Genomic DNA, 22,331 nt, shown 5'->3' with positions numbered 1-22,331 from the left:
CCTTGGTTCTGAGTCACTTAGGCTTTCCCGTTCCCTTTCCTGAAGATCCTCAGTTTCCCCCTTGAATTGCGTAAAATGGGTAGAATTGTAAGCGCCTGAAATTCCTAGGGTTGGTGACCCCTGGTGCCAGGAAGGGGTCTCGAGTCTTCAGTCCTCAAAAGTCGCCTTTCAGGCCTCATTTAGAACATGACAAAGCCACATGAGTCCTAGTCCCGAGTCCCACGAAGAGCTCAGCGCACCTGGAAAATCCAGTGCACCGCCGCGGACCCACTCTCAACTCCGGTGAAACAATACCAGAGACGTCATACCCTAAAGCCCCCGCCCACTCAGAGCCCACTAGCGGGCGCATGCGCAGAACAGGGGCGGCCCGGCAGCCATCCTGGGGTTGTAGGAGTTTGCACGGTGGTCACAGTCACGGAAAGGCCTGGCTTCCTCCCCGTGGTGAGGAGATCCCCGGCAGCGGCCATCTAGGAATACTACCCGAAGAGAAACCAAGGAAGCAGCAGTGCAGTCTCCAGCGCCTTTCCGTTTCAAACCCTAACATCCGGTTCGTTACCGGTTCCGGTCCCCGCCTTCACTTCCGGTCGCCTTCCGTTCCGCTTCGGCCGGTCCTTGCGTCCGCTGCCGCCGGTTCCGCCGCGCTTAAGGTGAGGGGACGCCAGCACCCCGGCGCGCTGCCCGCCGAGGCGCCGTTGGGGCCGGGTCGCCGCAGCATTGCCCTCCGGTGGCCGGCCGCGGCGGGTTGGGGGCTGCTTGTGGGCGCCCGGGCGCGTCGGCCTCAGTCTGCCGCCCAGGCCTCTGGCCCCTGCCCGCCCGTCGCAGGGGCCGCCGCCCTCCCATCCGGCCTGCTCGCCCAGGTCGAGGGCTTGCCGCGCCCCAGTGGGTTTTGCGTCCCCAAACTTCGTTCCTCTCTTTGGTGGGGTTTGACCATCTCGCCCTTTCACCCTCCCTGTTGATGGCATCCGGCCCTGTTGGGTTGGGGGTCTCTTCCTGCCTTCTGTGCTGTCCCTAGCAGTCACTTCCCCCAGCTGTCGCCTCCGCACTGCCTGGCGGTGGCCGCGCCGTGCTGTCCTGCCCAGGAGGACAGGAGTTCCCCGTTACCTTTCCTAGGCTTGGTGAAAAGTTACCCTCTCCCCTGAGTTCCCGAGGTGTTAACTTTTACCGCTATGACTTTCAGATTTCCACCTTTGCTACTTTTTTAGTTGTGAGATCTTGGGCAAGCTGTTTTCCTTCTTTTTCAGTTTTCTAATCTGTATAATGAAGACAGTAGTTGTTAGTTCAGGATTGTGAATAGTCAATGAGACGATTCAGTTACGTTGTTTAGCATGGTACCGTTATTCTGTCTTTACCATCGTTCCTATTGCTGTTTGCAGTTTACAAAGTGCTGTCACGGTTGTTGTCTCACGTCTTAACACTGTTCCTGTCAAGTAAATGTTAATAGCCTCATCTTGAGGTGGGAAGTGAGGACTTGACCAGGCAGTATGTTAGGCAGACGAGCAAACCCAAACAGCCATTCTTGCCTCTGGGTTCAACATAAAGGTGTGCTCCTAGCTTTCTTGTTTGGGTTTGATAGCCACCCTCTCCCTCCCAAATTATTTTTTGGTTTATAAATCTAATGGGGTCCAGAATGATACAAAATATTGTGTGAGAAAGAAGTTTAAATGTGAAGACATAAATGACTCATGCGTTTGCATTGCGTTGCTCCACTGTGAATGATCTGAATATTGAAGAAATGAGGTTCAGTAACTTTTCAAAACAGTTTTAAGGACTTAGGCATTTAAAATTCTTATGGTCTTTGTTTTGTTTTACTTGGTCCTTTAGAGCGATTGCCAGCTTGGAATTCCCACGTGTTGTGGCATCGGTGGTACATAACGTTTGTATACTGCTTTGCTAAGCGCAGAGCCCCTGCCACCTGGCACATTTTCTTTTTTAAGGCTGAGGAAATTGAAGAGCCTAACTTTGGCATGCCTGGGTGGTGGGGGGGAGGTGGGGATAGGGATTTTTAAAACACTAATTACTAGATCCCTTCTTTCTAGCCCCAGTTACGTTTTTAACAAGTTACCAAGTGGGGTCAGTGCTGTTGGTGGGTCTAGACACCATACTTTTTTTTGAGGCAGATTAGCCCTGAGCTAACATCTGCCACCAATCCTCCTCTTTTTGTTGAGGAAGGCTGGCCCTGAGCTAACATCTGTGCCCATCTTCCTCTACTTTATATGTGGGATGCCTGCCACAGCGTGGCTTGACAAGTGGTGCGTAGGTCTGCACCTGGGATCCGAACTGGTGAACCCCGGGCCACCGAAGTGCAACGTGCAAACTTAAGCACTGCACCACCGGGCCAGCCTCAAAACACTTTCTTTAAGGTTTTAGGAGAGCAGGTTGTAAACATAAGAGAGTAAATGTAAGTGAATTTATGGTGCTCTCCTGTAGCTAGCATGTTGAAGACACCTTAAGTTTTGCATATTCAGATTCAAAATTGCCTTCTCTCTTGCAGTTGGTTGTAATACAGGAAGAGTGCAGTCAAATGCTTCGTAAAATAAAGTGACAGCATTTTGAAATACTACTATTTTGAGATTAGAAAATTCAGTTCTCTGACTGCGGGGAACAAACGTAGGGAAGCTGGTATAAAGCTTTATGAGGGAAGAGACCTACATGCTATTGTTGATGAGAGTAGCAACTGTTATATAATCTTTGTGGGCTTATATCTGTGCCTGTGAGTTTTGTATTTACTGATCTTTGATGCCTTGACTCCTGTAGGTCCAATTCAAGAGAGGTGGTTGGGGAAGAGAAGTATAGGAGAAGAAATGTGAGATTTTGTCAGAAAACCTGTTCTGTTACCAGCTGTGTTTCCACGAGCAGCTTACATAACCTCTCTGAATTCTCGTTTCTTTAGTTGTAAAAGACGGAAAGTTGTTATCAAAAAACCTTGTTAAATGAGATTTGTCTGTGTAAAAACTGTCCAGTTTATTAAATATGGAATAATGGCTATTTACTATTTATTTAACCCCATGCCCAGAAATTTCAGTTCTAGTTTTTCAAAAACTTTATTCAACCAATGCTTACTTATATAGTGCTTACTATGTGCCAGGTACTATGTGACTTATAAATATTAACTAATTCGATCCTCATAAGAACCCTAAGAAGTAGGTAGTAGTATCATCCTTATTTTACAGATGAGGAAACCGAGGCACTAAGAGTCAAGTAACTTCCCAAAGTCAGCCAGTAGGTGAGAGAGCTGGGATGTGAGCCCGGATAGCTGGCTCTAGAGTTTGTGCTTTTAGCAGCAGACTGTACCACCTTCTCAAACGTTAGGTGAATGTGGATGGTCCATGATGGAGGAGCTTGCCTGCAGCATAAACCTGATCAACAGAGAGGGAGGGTTAGGTAGTTCACTATTGCAGCTTTCCAGCTGGACAGGGAGAGTCTGATAGAGTATTAGGAAGTAGTAACTCTAAGCCAAGGGAGGGTGGGGAAATTTTAACTTGGAGTCCTAAGAACTTTGGGCATTCTGCTAGCAATTCTTTCTTTCTTTTTTTTAAAAAGAAAATTGACCCTGAGCTGATGTCTTATTGCTAGTCATCTTTTTTTTTTCTTCTTCTCCCCATTGCCTCCCAGTACATAGTTGTATATTCTAGTTGTAGATCCTTCTGGTTGTGCTATGTGGGACGCTGCCTCAGCATGGCCTGATGAGCGGTGCCATGTCCGCACTCAGGATCTGAACCAGCAAAGCCCTGGGTCGCCGAAGTGAAGCGCGTGATCTTAACCACTTGGCAACGGGGCCGGCCCCCGGTAGCACTTCTATAAGGAGAAGATCTCTACCATCAAGTTGTAAAATAGGACTCAAACTGCACAGCTTATGAAACTTAAAGTTACAGGTTTGGCTACCTCTTTTTTTTTGAGGAAGATTAGCCCTGAGCTAACATCTGCTGCCAATCCTCCTCTTTTTGCTGAGGAAGACTGGCCCTGAGCTAATATCCATCCCATCTTCCTCTACTTTATATGTAGGACGCCTACCACAGCATGGCTTTGACCAAGCGGTGCCATGTCCGCACCTGGGATCCGAACCCGTGAACCCTGGGCCGCCAAAGTGGAACATGCGGACTTAACTGCTGTGCCATTGGGCTGGCCCCTGGCTACATCTTTGATATATCTATTTTAACTTGTTTATGGTATATGCCTTTCCTTCTAGGTATCTTTTTGCTGAACGAAAGCTGACTCATCATATGTTTCAAGGATGGCTCTCCCTATCATTGTAAAATGGGGCGGACAGGAATATTCAGTGACCACGCTTTCAGAAGATGATACCGTGCTAGATCTCAAACAGTTTCTCAAGACCCTTACAGGAGTGCTACCTGAACGCCAAAAGTTGCTTGGACTCAAAGTTAAAGGTAATTCTCGCCTCACTTCAAATTTTTGCATTGATATATTTAGGAATTTTTATATTAGCTGTTATCTGTTCTCTTTAATAAGTCTTTCTCCTTGGAGATTTCTTTGATAGGGATATTCCTAAAATTGTTTTATGATAAAAGTAAGAATATTAAAAGTTACTTGAAAATACCACCACTGTTAAGATTACTTTTGGTTCCACTTTACCTTGGTTGCTTGTTAAACCTTTGGCACAGAAATCCCAGGTACAACAGTGTAATTCCCGACGTCTACCTTCTAGCACAGTTTTTCCATTACAACTTCGGCCTTGAACTCTCCCTAAGTTATCTTTTCTGTTTTGAAAGTGATGATGATTTACAATGCTGATTTAAAAATTATAAGCAGTGTTCATATCCAGTCCGAAATGGACTTTCCTGGTGTTTTTCTTGGTCCTCTCATTGAAGAGTGAGTTTTGAATATCAGTAAATCTACACTTTTATCTTATGTGCTCAGTTTTCAAGACCCCCTGGAAAGTAATTATCTTCATCAAGTTCTTCATCGTGAACAACAAGATAAAACATGAATTTATTTTGTTTAGTTAGTTGAATACAGGTGATCCTCTAAGATGGAGTTGGGGAAAAAACAAACCTTGTATTAGTTGCTACTATTTAGTGTGTTAGACATAGACATGGCTATTTCAGCAGTAACATTTGTTAATTTAAGAAAAAAAAACTGCTGTGGACTCTGTACCAAACCTTTTCATGTTAGGGTTTTGTATAATGGAATAGTGAAACCAGCACCTGAACTTTAGTGAGAAAACAGTCATTTGCTTGTATTGTAGGCAAACCTGCAGAAAATGATGTTAAGCTTGGAGCTCTCAAACTGAAACCAAATACTAAAATCATGATGATGGGAACTCGTGAGGAGAGCTTGGTAAATGTTTACTTTTGTTACCATTTGTCCCTTTGAAGATATTATGATTTATATCACACTGTTGTATCATAGTTTTAATTGTGGTAAAATTGTCAGTTTAGCAGCTAATTTAAAAGGAAAGCTGCACAGTGAATGTGGTATTAGCTCAGCAGGAGACAAATACTGGGGAACTTGTTAGTTATCTAGTTAGTCATAAGTATAGTAATAGTGCAAGTGGTCAAATTTGACATGGTGAATATGCCCAGTTGAATGTATATAACGAAATATAAAATGTGGAAAATTTCCCACAGTGTGTGCTTGAAAGACTCTTGAGCTCAGGTCTTACCTCTGATTTGCTCTTTATGTTGTGTGTGTATTTGTTATGTTGAAGATAATGTGGTAAAACAAACTATTTTTCATCTTAATAGGAAGATGTCTTAGGTCCACCTCCAGACAATGATGATGTTGTCAACGACTTTGATATTGAAGATGAAGTAGTTGAAGTAGAAAATAGGTAAGTGCTTTTCACTCTCAAAGGAAATTGTAATGTGAGAAAAGTGAATGTTTCATCTGACTTTATTTTTCCACTAGGGAAGAAAACCTACTGAAAATTTCTCGCAGAGTGAAAGAGTACAAAGTGGAAATTTTGAATCCTCCCCGGGAAGGGAAAAAGCTTTTGGTACTAGATGTCGACTATACGTTATTTGGTAAGTCAGCTGAGAGTGTGCTTCATCTCCTCTTACCCACAAGAACTTTTTTTCCTTTTGTTTGTTTATTTTTTCCCTGCAATATAAAATATTTGAAAGCTTTTCTTGTCATTACAAAATGAAATAATTTATTGTGGAAAATACAGATAAGCAAAAAAAAAAAAGTCATCTGTAATCCCGAGACGCAAAGATGACCACTGTTAGGTTTTGCTGTGTATCTGCCAGGGTGTGTTTGTATGTATGTGGTTTTTACTTTTATTAATGATATATTGAGCATCTTCTCAGCCACTTAATATTATTCATTGTAAATTATATATATATTTTTGTCACAGTAATCTAGTTTATGGATGCATCATAATTTAATCAAGTCATTCCTTTTTGATTAATGTTTAAGTTTTTATGAGGATTATTTAAAATCATTTTTGATGTTTTATCCTGGTTTTCTGTTTAATTATGTTTGGGGCAGATTCTTGAATTTAAAATTTCTCATGTCAAGAAAAAAAGAAAGATTCGTTTTATCCTCTCATATTGCCAGGAAATGATTAGTTAACTCCTGATGCTAGAATGAATTTATCTACCTCTAATCCTGAACTTTACATGTTATCCGTTAATGTACTTACTCACTTACTAATTTAAAAATTGGATTGTTAAGTTAATTAGACCTGTCATTCTGGTGACTTTATCTGGAAGGTGAATGACTGAAAACGAGTATTGATGGCCCTAGTTTGTTTTTCATATCATAAAGTAACATCTATACTTTAGAGACCACGTAAGAAAAAAATTTACAGTTTACTATATAATCCTGAATTCTAGATATTGGTCTTCAGAAATTGAACAAAATTGATCAATTAAGATGGGATCATAAGGATATTAAATTGTGTGCTTTGCAAGATATCTTTTTGTCAGCCAATGTAATTCCGTGTAAAGTGGTTTGCTTTTGAGTGTTTATATTACATTTCGTAAGTTTTGTTGATAGTAGGTACTTGTCTATACAATAATAAACTAATAATCATCTATGACTGATTTTCTTTTAGACCATAGGTCTTGTGCAGAGACTGGAGTAGAATTAATGCGGCCGTATCTTCATGAATTCCTAACGTCTGCATATGAGGATTATGACATTGTTATTTGGTGTAAGCTATATTTTTTGTTAGATTTCCATGGAAGTAAGGCAGTTCCTTATATTTTTCTGCTTTCTACAATGTGACTTAAAAGGACCTGTGTATAAACATGATACATTTTTCATTTGTTTTAACAAATTTCTGATGAAGCGTATTTGATTTTCTTGCATCACAATATAAACTTATACATAAATTTGCCAAGTGGCACTGAAATAGTTCAATATAGGAAGAGAGTAGATGATGGTGTCAGAATAAAAATAGTCTTATTTTCACAAGACCCCACCTTGATTAGGAACTCTCCTTTCTGATCTTTACTGTAGAATCTTTGATGCTTCAGGATATTGTGGCTTTCTTCTTTCTTTATCACTCTAGCTTCAAGACACTTGGAGAAAGAAATGTATAAAAAAATCACAGTGATTTAGTTCTTCAGATATAAAGGAATATGAATTCACTTAAGGAAAATTAGTAAACGGGCTAAAGCAATGTTACTCAAATTTTGGTCTCTGGAGACCATTCCAGGAACTTGAAGGTCTGTGACAAGATAATGAGTTTGCTCCACAAAGTAGATTTACTGCATTACTGAGCACACTGTTTAGTTCAATTGACATTTTTTTGTGGCAAGACTTTCTTGAAAATGGAAGCAGTGTATTGATTTATCTCTCACTTCCTTACAAACATGTAAAGTTGCCTCTTGGCAAGTCATAAGCAGAGAATAGCCACCCTGATTGTGAGTTAAATAAAAGCCCATCAGTTACAGATGCTACAATTTATTTGTACTAGGTTTTTGATGAGAGGCCACGTGGTTATTACAGTCAGTAAATTTCCTTTGTACTTTTCTTTATAATCGGAGTATCTCGATTGTTAGTGTTAATGAGTCCACAGCCATTAAGATTAAATACATAGTTAAATACACAGTTTTCTGGTTTGTAAGATGCAGAGAAGAAAGCTTCCTTTGAACCAATTCTTGTTCAGCAACTCTGACATCTGAGATGACATCTGAGAAAAAAGTTTATCCTTTAAATGTTATTAAAGTAGACTGAGAAACTTAGAGAACCTTTTATAGTCTTACGTTTAAAATAAGTTAGTTTTGTAAATTATGATATTTCGTGGTATTATGTTGAAGAAAGCACTTCACTTTGGAGCTAAATAGGCTAGAGTTTCAATTCTGGCTTTGTCCTTACTGTGTGACAGTGGGCAGGTCAGTTAATCTCTCTGAGCCTTAGCTTCCTCATCTGAGAGAAGATAAGAAACCTATATTATAGGGCAGTTGTAAAGTAAAGATAACAGTACAGTAACTAGTACCATGTCTGATATACAAGAATTGAATACTATATAATAATAACTGAAAACTTTTTATTAGCTGTGAGTGTTGTTGTTTTTTGTCTGGGAATTATTGACCCCAGTTAGAGACTGAATTTAAAAAATTGTTTTCCCTATCTTGTGATCGTCGTTGTAGATACATCCATCTCTAAAATTTTAGTACCACTAACCAGTTCTGCATGTAAGGTGCTGCTTTTGGTTTTTGTGTGTGTGTGCTAAAGATTTTTATTTTGAGAACTCAGGTACCTCTTTTACCTTTAAAAAATACATACACACACTTTAAGTAATTGAACTTATTTTCCCTTGATAAACATTTTACTTGGTAATACCTGTATAGTTTAGTCTAGTAACTTAGGACCAGGAGGGTACATAAAACTGAGGGTTGAATTTTAATATCAGTGACCTCCAAACTGGTTCATGTCTGGCAATGAGCAGCCAATAGCATAGACACAGTTTATGAATTTAGCTGACTCAGACCCCTTGTTAAAAGCTGCTAGATTCAATGAGGGCTAAGTTTCCTGAGCCTAGCAAAATGCTAATTTTCATTGGACCTAGCATTCTTCATCACTAACTTTTTTTTTTTTAGGAATAAGAGTTTTCTTTTTATTTATTATTTTCTAAATTGAAGTGTAGTTGACATACAATATTAGTTTCAGGTGCCTAACGTAGTGGTTCAACATTTATGTACATTACAAAATGATCACCATGACAAGTCTAGTAACCATCTGTCACCATGCGAAGGTATTACAATATTATGGACTATATTCCCCGTGACTTATTTATTTTATAACTGGGAGTCTGGACCTCTTAATCCCTCAGCGTTAACTTGACACATAACATTAGTCTGCTTATATTGACGTACATACCTGTGCGTTGCCTGGCGGTAGGAGCATAGGATAAAATGGAGATCCAGGCACCCTAAATTTAAGTTTGGAATTGATACAGAATAGTGTTGGGCTGTTTTTAAATAGGAGTTTTAGGTCTTGATTTATAAATTTCCTAGGTTCAAAGTTCTTTGGATCATTGGTTACCTATATCTTTTAAATAAAAGTTGTTTAAATTTTATTCTGTCTTGAAGGCACACTAAAATAAGTTTAGTTTTGTACATACTTGAAAGTTACCATAAATATGCTAGGAATTATTATCTATGATGCATTTGAACTTTTAGTTTTGCTTAGAAAACTTAACTGACTTATTTATATACAGAAGAAAGATTTTTTTAAATGAAATTCAAGCTTTTCATTTGTATTGTATTATCATTCCTCATGTTTTAGCTGCAACAAATATGAAGTGGATTGAAGCTAAAATGAAAGTAAGTGCTAGACAATCCATTAAAGAATGTTTTCAAATTGCATTTCTCCTTTTAGAAATTCCAAATGGAATTAATTTCATTCTCATTGGAGGGCATTTAGTAGATAAACAAGTACCGGTATCAGGAGTAGACGTGTGTTTAAAGTCTGTTTAATGGTGGATTATATTGAGTACGTAAGTCTTTCAAGAAAAAGTATAGCAAAGCTCCCCCTCCTGTTTTCCTCCATTTGCAATAATACTTTCTTTGCTCTGATGTATAATACTTAAAGGAGTGATGCTCTTCTAAAATAGTAAATTTAGAAGGAACCTGTCTCTGGCTCACTTTTCCTTGGATTACCATTGACTGACTTAGCAAAATGAAATTAAAAAACTTGCTAGTTGATGAGCAAGATGTGGTGGCCATTTTGGGTAAAAAGTTGGCAGTATGGGAAATTGTAGCTGGAATATTCAGAAAGCCTGGAATTTTCCACATTATTATATTTTAATCACATGAATATTTGTATTTATAGGAGCTGGGAGTGAGCACAAATGCAAATTATAAGATTACCTTCATGTTGGACAGTGCTGCTATGATAACAGTGCATACTCCGAGGAGAGGATTAATAGATGTAAGAAGTCATTTTTCTTGTATTTAAAGACTTGTTTATTTTCTAGTATACTTTCTGTATTTATATTGATGGAATAAACTACATAAAGAGTTTAGAATACATCTGAGTGGATAGTAAAGTGTCGGTTGAGTTTGACATAGGAAGATGTATTCAAGCTTAACAGATTGGATGAAATTAGGGATCTTGAGGCAGCACTGTCAAGAAGGGTAATGGATAATTGTCCCGTGATGATGGCAGCATAGTGTTGCTAAAGACAGAGTAGGTGAGAAAAAATACTGACTATCATAAAGGAGGATACTAGAAACAAATCAAAATGTACTTGCCCTGCCCTGTGTGAAACTGATAAATAAAGTCAGATGCACTATGATGCGTGTACTTGGGGGTGACATGTGCGTAGTAGCCCTAGAGAAGAGCAACAAGGACCATCAGAGAAAGGGTTGGGCTGAAAAGGTTAGGGTTCCTCACGTTGTTTGCTTGTCAAGGAACTAGTCATATTGTTGAGCTCCTGCTATCTGCAAGGCCCTGAGACAGGCACTGTTGGAGATGAGGAGATGTCCATACTTTTGGAAGCTCACAGACTAATAGGAATTGGGGAGAATTTAGCAAACTGGGAAAGCTTAAGGAAGACTACTGAAATTTTCAAAATCATAAATAGCCATTGTTGGGCTGGCCCCGTGGCTGAGAGGTTAAGTTGGCGTGCTCCGCTTCAGTGGCCCGGGGTTTCACTGGTTTGGATCCTGGGTGTGGACATGGCACCACTTGTCAGGCCACGCTGAGGTGGCGTCCCACATAGCACAACCAGAGGCACTCACAGCTAGAATATACAACTATGTACTGGGGGGCTTTGGGGAGAATTAAAAAAAAAATATTGGCAACAGTTGTTAGCTCAGGTGCCAGTCTTTAAAAACAAGCATTGTTTAAATGCATGGGATTTGTTCAGTAAAGGAAATCTGCATACATCAAGGGAAAAATATAATTTATGACCTACTGAAGTAGTACATTTACAGAATCCGAAACACTGCAAAGAAGTTTGGGAAATGTTAAATGTAGTACTGTTTATAATAGTGAACAGTTAGAGGAATAAAAATAAATCCTTAATATCCAACCGTAGGGAATTGGATATAAAAATTTTAGTTCATCCACATAATGGAATGCAGCCAATCATTTGATGTGGTGTTTTAGTGATTTAAAATTTTTTCACGATACATCATTAAAGTGAAAGAAGTGTTTTAGAGAACAGTGTTTGCAAACTGTTAGAAGATAGTTCTTAACCTTTCGTTCAGAGTTCCCCTTAACAAAAGATCTGTGAACTCTCTGAGGCTGCTTCTGTTTATAAAAAACACTGGAGATAAATAGGTCAGAATATCTAGTTGTTATCCTTGGTACTGACTGGATTATAGGTTTATTAAAAATTTTCCTTTGACCTTGTCTGTGTTTTCAAATTTTTTCCTACAGTCAGCGTGTTTACTTCTCTAATTGAGAGCAAAGTAGTCCATGTTTTGGGGACAAATGGCACTTGACCTAACCAGAAAATGACAGCACTATTTTTTTTTTTTTAAAGATTTTATTTTTTCCTTTTTCTCCCCAAAGCCCCCCAGTACATAGTTGTATATTCTTCGTTGTGAGTCCTTCTAGTTGTGGCATGTGGGATGCTGCCTCAGCGTGGTTTGATGAGCAGTGCCACGTCTGCACCCAGGATTCGAACCAATGCAACACTGGGCCGCCTGCAGCGGAGCGCGCGAACTTAACCACTCGGCCATGGGGCCAGCCCCAGACAGCACTATTTTAAGAGGATGTTGGATTTCTCACCTTGGGTGTCATAAAATAAAGGTCTTGCCATATTTCTTTAGGCTTTTGTTAGCTAAAAAACCAAGAACATGGCTGACTGTGTCAGCTCCTATATATTTGTCTTCAAGTATTTTGGGGGATTTGTTTCAGTCGTAAACAAATAGTGAAAGCAAATTCAGGCAAATCAAATATTCTAAATAATAAAATTAAAATACTTTAATAATATTCTTTGCAGTAGCTAGGACACTAAGAAGGAAAAAGGCTTTCTTCATATTAAAATAAATTATATAAAGAGAAAAAGAAAACATTTTTAAGTGATAACCTTGGGGCTGGCCCGGTGGTGCAGCAGTTAAGTGTGCACATTCCACTTCAGCAGCCTGGGGTTGTCTGGTTCGGATCCCGGGTGCGGACATGGCATCTCTTGGCAAGCCATGCTGTGGTAGGCATCCCACATATAAAAAGTAGAGGAAGACAGGCACGGATGTTAGCTCAGGGCCATACTTCCTCAGCAAAAAGAGGAGGATTGGCGGCAGATGTTAGCCAGGGCTAATATTCCTCAAAAAAAAAAAGGAAAATGATAACCTTTATCACCAATTATTTACTGCCATTTAATCTCTTATTACCATATAATTTCATACTACCATAAATGAGACTCCTGTCTTCAGCAAAAAGTACTTTTCTTCTAGAAGTTAATTTATTTGAAAAAATTTTCAGAATGTGTAAAATACATTCACATGATTAAAAAATGAAAATAAAGTACCCAATGAAAAGTCTTCCTCCCACCTGCTCCCTCCAGCCTCTTACTCTCCCTCCTACGGGCAATCACTGTTCTTGTGTGGTCTTATGGAGACTTTATGCGAGTACCAACAGATAGGAATATATTAGGAATTATCTTTTTTGAAGGCCCATTTTAAGAATTCAGAAATGAAAGCAAGAATTTACAAATTACAGTGCTGTTGAAGTTAAGCAATCAGATGCCCTAGAAATTGTGCACCTGTGCCACTGCTTTAAAGACAAAATCAGTTTTTCCTCAACAAAATATTTAAATTCTGTATTAAACGAGACAGGTATATTGTCCATCACTAAGGTTTTGTAGCTTTGAAAACCGACCTCATGGTGACGCTCAAGCTCTGAGGGAGTATGCATTAGGCCAGGAAGTCATGCGACTGCTCAGCAGACATCTGAACAATTGTTTTAGATTCTTACTTTTTGAATTAAATAATTATTCTTCCTTTGACGCCAAATCTTCATATTGTAATTATGGAGAGTCTTATAATAGGTTTAGTTCAGTTAGATATGAACAGACCTTTCAAAAGTTAACATTTCAGGATATCACTGTGCTTAAAAGTGTGTTGCATCTCAGTTCTGGTCTGTTCACACAGCCAGCCATTAACTGTCTTACAGGAGGAAAGAAATACTCTGGCATATCTGCAGGGTCTTTTGCAGTATCTCTGCTTTCAAGAAAGGATGAATTATTAAAATTTGAGTTAACTCTGAACTTTTATTCTAAGGTAAAGCCCCTTGGTGTTATATGGGGAAAGTTTTCGGAATTTTACAGCAAAAAAAACACCATTATGTTTGATGACATAGGAAGAAATTTTCTGATGAACCCACAGAATGGACTAAAGGTAAGACATAACTTTACTTGCCATGCTCACATAATCTGGAATAAGTGGTAGAACTTTAGCACTCTTGAATTTCATAAATTTTTTAAAGTACTCCATTCTTATGGTCAAAGGCAAGAAAAGCTTAAGTATTTAGAAAAATTCATGTAAAATTGAACATTTTCTGTTTTGCATTGCTGTCTCCTTGGTTAGCCAGCTCATTCAGGTATTCTCCTCTTAGCTCTGTGGAGCGACGTGGGCTTACTAAGGTTGATGTGTAGCATTCGTAAGTGAAAGCATCACACGTTTTATTAGGGATGCAAATCTTGGAATTTCTGATGTTCTGATGAGCTGGAAAACTGGCATCAGGGTTTTTTTTTGGTCTTTTCTTTTTAACTGAAACTAAGAAAAGGTATTTGAAAATTTCACTCAGGGTAAGTAGAGATCTTAGAATTATAGATGCCAGAGCTAGAAGGAATCTCAGTTGTTTGTCTACCTTCTTAACTTTATAGAAACAATCTGAGGATCAGAAAGTTCATGACTTGCCCAAGATGATGTATGTAATTGGTTAATGACAGAATGTGAGTTAGAATCTAAGTGACTTTATTCCTAGGCCAGTGAGGATCTTAGCATGAAGTCACATGCAATCTTGTGTAGGCATGATAGTGACATTTAATCCTGGTATCAGTATAAAATTGGTAAGAGAGAAATTTGAAACTTAAAATTTCTGGTGCCTGTGGTTGCCTATGTGTCAGTACAACATGAACATGGAAAAGATAGCTCCATATTATGGTAGCATGCAAATGCAGTGTCCATCTGAAGTGGAAATCCTGACACTAAGCTAGTTTTCTTCTTAGTCCTGAACTTTTCCACAAGCTGGATTCTTGATAACTTTAAAAGGTAAGAGGAAAACTTGAAGGAAGTACATTTCTGAAGCATTCCTTGCAGACTGCTGATGGTAGTCTTTGATGCACAGTCAGGGTAGTTTAGGGACAGAAGGCTAATCTAGGTAGTGACTTGCCACAAATATAAAAGCTGTTGACTTGGAAGAAAAGAACTTGGGGTAGATTGGTGGTTTTGTTACCCTTTAAAAATGGTTTCTGTTTGAGACTTTGGAAGCAGTGCTTTTCCTGTGTGGTGTTTACCAGGCATAAGGTACAGAAGTAGGTTCTTCAGTCTTGAGAAAAGATTCAGTAGATCTCAGCTGAATTCTCTGTGAAACTAATGGTATTCCCTGTACTGGAAAGGAGCTGAAGTCATGATATGCGAGGAATGATTTTTGAGGAGAGGTTTAACTTGAAAATATATATGTATAATCATTAGTTTCATGTGTATTTAGAAGAAACTATTTTCCCAGCTAACATTTGAGCCCTACTCATCTCTGGATGCAGAGAGATGATATTATAAATTTCTAGTTATTCATTGTTACTTTACAGAAGGATTTTTTTTTTTTTTTTGACTGAGGTATGCAGCAGAATCACTGAAGGATTTCCTAAAAATATGTGTCTCCACCCCCGAAAGTTCTAATTTAGGAGAGGTATTTTTAAGCATTTCACAGATGATCTCTCGCATGTCTCCGTTTGAAAGCCTTTCTTAAGAAGGTGGCTATTAATGATCTGCCCACATTGATGTAGACGCAGTTTTGAAATTGAGAAATATTCTTACATGTGTTTTTTTTTTTAATCACGGTCTCGTAATGCTCTTGGTAGGAATCTCAAGAGAGTTCACAGAAATCTTAAAGATAAGACTGCTTATTTTTAAGTTTTAACTTCTAATGATAATATTAATAATAATAAGCTTGTAAACTTGCTGATCTGAAGATTTGAAATGAAATATGGAAGGCAGTGTGAATTATGAATCTAGGAGTGAGCTGAAAGAACTTGGGTTTTGGTCATGGATAAATCAGTTGATACTCTGAAAACTTCATTTTTATTATCTATACAAGGAAATGATGACGTAAGAGAATGCAGATAATCTAGACCATTTTAAGTTCCTAAGGTGTTTCTTTGATATGAGACAACAGTGGTCGTGTATGTTGCCTGCCCTGCTCGTGAGCACGTAGATCCCTTTTGAAGAATGGTCTAGTAGGCAGTTATTATACTGGAACAAGTGAAGTCTATTAGGTGAATAATAGTTTTTTTCCACTTAATTAGGTTATTTTAACTATTAGATCCAGAATCATTGGGGTATTTAGTTTTGTTGTTTAATAGTGCTTAAGACCAAATGTTTAGAAGGTAAAAGTAACCTGGCAGGGCCTTGGGTTGAAAATCTTACTTAGTAGCCACTGACTCTGTACCTTGTTTTTCAGTCTAAATCCCTTCCTGCTTTTAAACTTGGAATCACTTTGGTGCATTGTATATTAATAATTTAAAAGTTAATATGTTCCCTTTACAGTCTTTAGCTGAATGAGGGAACACTTTAAAACATTACAGTGTTGCCCGCGTTTATGCAGAAACTCATTTCACTACATCACAGTATCCTGCCTATTTGCTTCCAGCCCCAGGGCTTAAACAAGGCCCTGCAGAGGATCTGATTGATCCCTCATTCACTGCCACTGCGTGAAAGAGCACTGCCTGCACTACCTGTTTGGAAGTAGCATCTCCTGCAAGTGCTTGCTTTTGTGCAGACCCACTGACAGTTCTTATCGGTGCCTTAGAGTTGTGGGAGCCCAGCTGACTAACAGCTGTGAAGGTCCCTGGCACCAAGCTATTCTGATGCGAGTAGAACATATAGGAAAATTTTCTTCTGACCATTTCAAGCTAGTGGTGTGTTTTTCCAATGAGAGAGAAGAAAAGTGTATAAAAAAAATATTTACAGGGCTGTCCTGGTGGCGTAGTGGTTAAGTTCGTGCTGCCTCTGTGTCCCAGGGTTTGCTGGTTTAGATCCTGAGTGTGGACCTATGCACCACTTATCAAGCCATGCCATGGCAGGCATCCCACATATTAAAGTAGAGGAAGATGGGTACAGGTGTTCGCTTAGGGCCAGTCTTCCTCGGGGGGTAAAAAAAGACGAGGATTGGTGGCAGATGTTAGCTCAGGGCTAATCTTCCTCAAAAAAAAAAGAAAACATTTACAGTGTGGACTCCTTTGGACTCATTGTACTCATCAGGTGACAATGATTAAATGTCATCTGTTTTTCAGTGTTACTCTGTAAATTTAATAACTAATGATTAGTTTGCATTTTCTCCAAACCACAGTAAGGATATGTTAATACTTTACCAAGTACCATTTATTCAGTCCTTACATGTGTTTTTCAGGATTATGGGTGATTTTTTAAAAATAGTTTTTAGAATGGAAAAATCCAAATATAAACAGAACTACATTGAATTGTGTATTGAACCCTCCTGTGTGCATCCAGCTTAAACAATTTATTAATTCATGGATGATTATGTTTACTCTGTACCCTACCTGCTTCCTTCTCTGTGATATTTTGAAGCAAATCCCAGACATATCATTTACATCTAAAATTAATTAAAAATTTTTGAGAGGCTATCTTGAGTTGCATAAAGATATTTGAGTTGATGTCTTTAGAAAAGCAAAACTCTTTATTGCAACTGTAACATAAAGAAAAGTGCATAAAATTTATAGTTTAACAAATTGTTATAAAGATGACATATAACTACCACCCAAGTCAAGATACAGTACCCCTTGCTAATTACAGTCCTTCACCCTGTCTACCGTCCTGCCTTTTATGCTTTTGAAATGAATGCTTTTTGTCATAAACTATATCGACCTTAAAAATTTGGAAAATATGACTATTCTGTTTGTGGGAAAACTCTTGTGTAATTAAAGAAATATTTTTATGGAGACTTTAATTATAAAGAAAAATGCTTGTGAGAGAAAACAGGATATGTAAATATACAATATCGTAGCTATATAAAAATTTCGTAGAAAAATACTGAAATGGAAATCATCAGTGTTAAAATTTATCTCACTCCTCTGTTGGATCAAGTTTGTATTTGGGTTAACTTTTTATGAATGAAATGATGTGAATGAAATTAATTAGTAAGAAGCAACTGGATTGATAGAAGGGAGAAAAGTCTAAGCAGTTTTGCAAAGTAGAGAAGCCACGTAGGGTTCAAGTACTGTAAGAAGGCTGGTGTTAGGTTCAGGCTGGAAAGATAACATAGGCGAATTAGGTGGAAGACCTCTTAACCTGTACTATAAATGTTTGTACTATGACTGTCAGTTTATTAGAGTAAGATAACGTAAACATAAATTTTAGTGTTGACATCCTTGGTAATATTTTAATCTTGTTAACTCATTTAAATAATAGGATAGTGTAGATTTGTACCAGTTTTCTTATTACAATGTTAAGTGCTGGATAATGTTTGTTTCCTAATAGATAAGGCCTTTTATGAAAGCGCACTTAAATCGAGATAAAGACAAAGAACTTTTAAAATTAACTCAGTACCTCAAGGAAATAGCAAAACTAGATGACTTTTTGGACCTAAATCACAAATATTGGGAAAGGTAAGTGCTAATTGCTTATTCGTTTCCTTTTTACGTTAATGAATGATAAGACTGTCTGGCAGCCCTTGTATGCATGTAACTCTTAATTTTTATTTAAAATGGGTAAATTCTAAAACTATTTTCTAATCCAGTGACTTCTCCCCTGGAGGTATTTTTCCCTTTCGTCTTAACTTCATAGCTTGTTCATAAACCCTCATCTCTTAAGATCTTTAATACTTCTAGTAGAAACGACTTGAGAGACTGGTGTGTTTGTGATGCTACCTTTAAATTACTCTGCGACATTCGGTAGGTCACTCTTTTATGAATCATCTGGGAACATAATCCCTGTTCTTGTACTGTAGAATAATGTCAGGATAAAATAAAATACACTAAAAATTTTTCTGTTAAAAATTACTCTACAAGTAACCTCTCTGTGTAGCAGAAAAATTAGCAAACTTTTAGAAAAACAGTTACTTAGGACTTTCCTTTCCAGAGAGGACCACTATTACCATCTTGGTATATTGTCTTCTAGTCTTTCTTCTAAGCACAAACATATACATAAATCTACATGTAGACCGCATATAAACATTATGATTTTGAGGTGAGGACAAACCTCTGGAGAAGCAGGCAGAATTATTAGGTGCTGCAAGTAATTTTTTGGAATTAGATCTTTAAAGATCTGATTCCACTAATACAAGGAACTGTTTATGTACTTACGACACTTTGGCTTTTTAAATTCCACTTTCGGCTTTTAGCTCACTCTGACATACAGCTTCTTATTAGAGTCTCATAATTCTATTAGGAAGATAAGGCAGGCATTTTTATCTTCATCTCCACATTGTAGATGATGTAACTAAGTCAGAGAGATAACAAGTGCTACAGTGCCACAAAGTAAGTTTTGCAACATCAAAACTTGTCCAGGTTTTCTGATTTTAAGATCTCTTTTCCTACCCCATACCACTGAGTATAGCAATTCATAACTGTGAGAAATAGAGATATAAAAATTTAATTTAGTGGTAGATTCCTATAAAATAATATGAAGAAAAATTTGTTTGCTTAGTAAATTAACATCTCTGCGTCTTTACACTCTCGATCAGTCCCTTAGCATCTTTGGCCCGCTGTCTTTATGCAAGAAAATAATATCTTTAAATAAAGTTTGAGATGTTTTTGGAAATTACAGTATTATTTAATATATTCCTTTCCCATTTGGAGGTAAGGCAGTATCAGAGTGCAGCCTCCAAAGCCCGTTTTGAGTCTGAGCCCTGCCGCTTTCTTGGCGTGTGAACTTGGGCTTAGCCTCTTTGTGCCTGTAAAATAGGATTAAGTTCTAATAGACAACTCTTCATAGGGCTGTCATGAGGACTAAATGAATTAATTAATGTACTTAGAACAGTGCTTGGCACATAGACAATTAACAGCTGTCAGCTATTAACAATTATTACTCATCCTGAAAAGTTTTGTTATTAAGATAAACTCCTTTTGGAAGAGAGATTGTTATCATGAATTTAGCATGATCCAGCTTAGATATCTATTTTATTTCTTGCAGGTATCTCTCAAAGAAGCAAGGACAGTAATTACAAGTTATCCTGGCAGTTATTCAAGATACTTGAGATCCATGAACTTCTTGCTTTTATGCTAGAAATCATTAAGATCGTGCTGGACACTGAAGCAAATACCAGACTGCTTATACTTGGTCTTCCAGTTTTTTGTAAATTTAATTTTATATTTTTTGAAGATGATAGCAATATGCTAAAAAAAATTATCCTTTTTTTCCCCTGTGTGAATATGCTGTTACTCTTGAAAAGTATTTTCTCCACCATTGAGTACTGAGTTTTTTTCCCACACACAAAAGAAAATGGACAAAAATGTATACTCAACAGTGTCATTTTCTGACTTTGGAAACAAGTTACGTCTTGTGGCTTTGTCTCATTTTTTTGTTGTTTGACTAAATCTCAAACCCATCTTGAAACTACTGCTCTTCCCTGTAAAACCAAAAAAAAGTTTCTGAGTGAGGAACCTAGTTTGCTATGTTTAAAATCACCAGAAGTTTTTTTATTCCTTTGTCATAGACACATTTCTCTTCTTATTCCACTATTTACATCTTTAATTTCTGAGCTGTCTCCGTTTGGTCTCTGTGTGTGTCAGTGTTCTTTGAGTAAAACTGGAAAACGTCAGCTATGACACAGACATGTCATAGTTTGAGAAATAGAAAACATGAGGCTGAAGAATAAGGAACAAGTGTCTGTTTCTTTTTGGTGGCTAAGTAGAAGCACTTCTGCCTAAAACCATTGTCAATAAAGCAGTTAAAGGCAATATATTGGAACATATCACTGGTTCTGCCCTAAAAAGCATGACCACAAAGTTTTTGTTCTGTTCCAGCTGTTATCCTGTCTAAGTGCAAACACTGTGTTTCAGTGAAAATATCTAGCCATAAGGTTAAAAAAAAAAATTATTTGCAATGCTTATGCCTGCAGATGTGTGATGTGACCACTGTTTTGTGTTGACAGTATTGCGTTATACAGTTCTTGTGTTTGAAAGGAATCTGGTCCTTCCAAGTAAACATGGTGTATATTGTTCTTACGGGACTATTGCAGTGGGGTAAATAATAAATACCTTTTCTTAAAACATTGCTTATTTGCTCTATATTATCCCAAATATTTTGCCTAAGCTTTGTTGAATCACAGAACAAAACAAACATTAGCTTCAGGCAAGGACTTCTGGAAAAAAAGTAAAGGTGTATGGTTTTAGAAGTGTGTATATCACCATTCTTGCCTTCAGAATTGGTTTTAGCAGCTAATTAGATATGTTAAATTACTAAAATCTAATAAGCACCATGTTTTCAGAAAGATAAACTATTTTATTTGTGACAGATTATTTTAAAGACCTACAGTGCAGAAGAGTTTTGAGAACCCTTAAATAATTAAAATGACTCAATTAAAATGTGATTCTTAATTATAAGGCTAAATTTAGATATTTAAGAATGAAATAGAATTTTTTAGAGTATTCATTTTGTTGGTACGTTTTCCCACTGTACTGTAGAAGGCAGTTTATTAATCCAAAGTACGTGTGGGAAGGGCTTAATCTTTTTAAGAAAACTAGATATTTTTTAAAAAAAGTATTTAAATAGGTCAACGAAGAACAGACATTTCTAAATCAATATACACTAAAATAGAAAAATTATCAGTCTCAGGAAGCAAAGTAGGATTTTTCAAAAACATCTTCTGCCATTAGGTGGTGCCCAAACCAAAGTTTACTAACCAGCATGCTGAGTTAAGTAATTCTGGGAGAACATTATCATTTTCAGTTTATTTAGGTCACATGTGCTTGTGTGATGACTACATTCGCAGAGTATGGGAGTTCTAGTTTGTCTTCTGCATCTCATGAGTTACTGAACAGATCTGTCTGTATCTCTATGCGTGTGGCACACGTGACAGAACCAGGAGATGACTTAGTTCAGATGCATATTATGGTGACACAGTGAGTTAGTTTTATGATATATATGTTCCAAACTTTCAATTAGTATCTGATCATGTTTCATCTAAAAACTGCAGACCATCTTTGAATCTTTGGTTTAGAGGGCAGTTTGAGATCTCGTAGCCCCTCAGTTCTTTATGAATATCAGTTATTGGACTAGTGATACCTATAGGAGTTACGCAGTTTCAAAGGCAAAGAGTAAACAAGTCCTTAGAGCAAGCAACTGGAGCCTGTTCTTCATTCATAGACGGTAAAATGGTTGTCTTCTGTGGGGAGGAGGTGGAGTGTGCAGGGGTAGGGACTGGGAAAGAAGGATTTGCCAAAAAAATGTAAATTGCTTAAGTTATTGCATCATTTTTAAATGACGGTTGGTTAACAGTAACAAAACCTGTGAGTAGTGGAGAAACTGGTTGAGGGTTTTTCCTCATCCCAAGTAATTAACAGAACTCTCAAGAAAAAAACTTAAATTTCCTGTAAAGTATTTACACATTGAAATTTATTAATCATCTTATTAGCTGGAATAGCAGCCCAAGAAGTGTTGCTAGAGATTAAAAGCTTAGATAGTTATGTAGAAATACTAGTTTTTGGAATTGCTTTGAAGAAGCTGTGTGGGTCTTGATGAGAATGCTAAGTATTTAGAGCTTAAGGAGAAATTCTTGAAAATTAGTTTGAT

The 22,331-nt window shown here is 37.6% G+C and overlaps 1 protein-coding gene across 1 annotated transcript; it reads left to right on the top strand.

Annotated features, from left to right (window-relative positions):
- Positions 1 to 306: 306 nt before the first annotated feature.
- UBLCP1 (ubiquitin like domain containing CTD phosphatase 1) lies at positions 307 to 20,809 on the top strand. The gene is made up of 11 exons (XM_001503487.6): positions 307 to 647; positions 4,187 to 4,385; positions 5,204 to 5,295; positions 5,703 to 5,788; positions 5,866 to 5,981; positions 7,016 to 7,114; positions 9,697 to 9,734; positions 10,243 to 10,341; positions 13,641 to 13,757; positions 18,078 to 18,205; positions 19,731 to 20,809. The coding sequence occupies exons 2-11, from the start codon at positions 4,232 to 4,234 to the stop codon at positions 19,756 to 19,758; spliced, it is 957 nt and encodes a 318-aa protein (XP_001503537.1). The 5' UTR covers positions 307 to 647; positions 4,187 to 4,231; the 3' UTR covers positions 19,759 to 20,809.
- Positions 20,810 to 22,331: the final 1,522 nt, after the last annotated feature.

Source organism: Equus caballus, chromosome 14 (genome assembly GCF_041296265.1).
Source record: "Equus caballus isolate H_3958 breed thoroughbred chromosome 14, TB-T2T, whole genome shotgun sequence".
NCBI classification, from domain to species: Eukaryota; Metazoa; Chordata; class Mammalia; order Perissodactyla; family Equidae; genus Equus; species Equus caballus.
Note: the sequence above shows the minus strand (reverse complement) of the source record. Positions and strands in the feature narration are given on the sequence as shown.

Bases quoted from the DNA above. Each gene is read 5' to 3' on its own strand.
- UBLCP1 (XM_001503487.6), top strand. From the start codon at position 4,232: ATGGCTCTCCCTATCATTGTAAAATGGGGCGGACAGGAATATTCAGTG. The intron at 9,735-10,242 runs GTAAGTGCTAGA...TTGTATTTATAG, and splicing joins GGATTGAAGCTAAAATGAAA to GAGCTGGGAGTGAGCACAAA. The intron at 13,758-18,077 runs GTAAGACATAAC...GTTTCCTAATAG, and splicing joins ACCCACAGAATGGACTAAAG to ATAAGGCCTTTTATGAAAGC.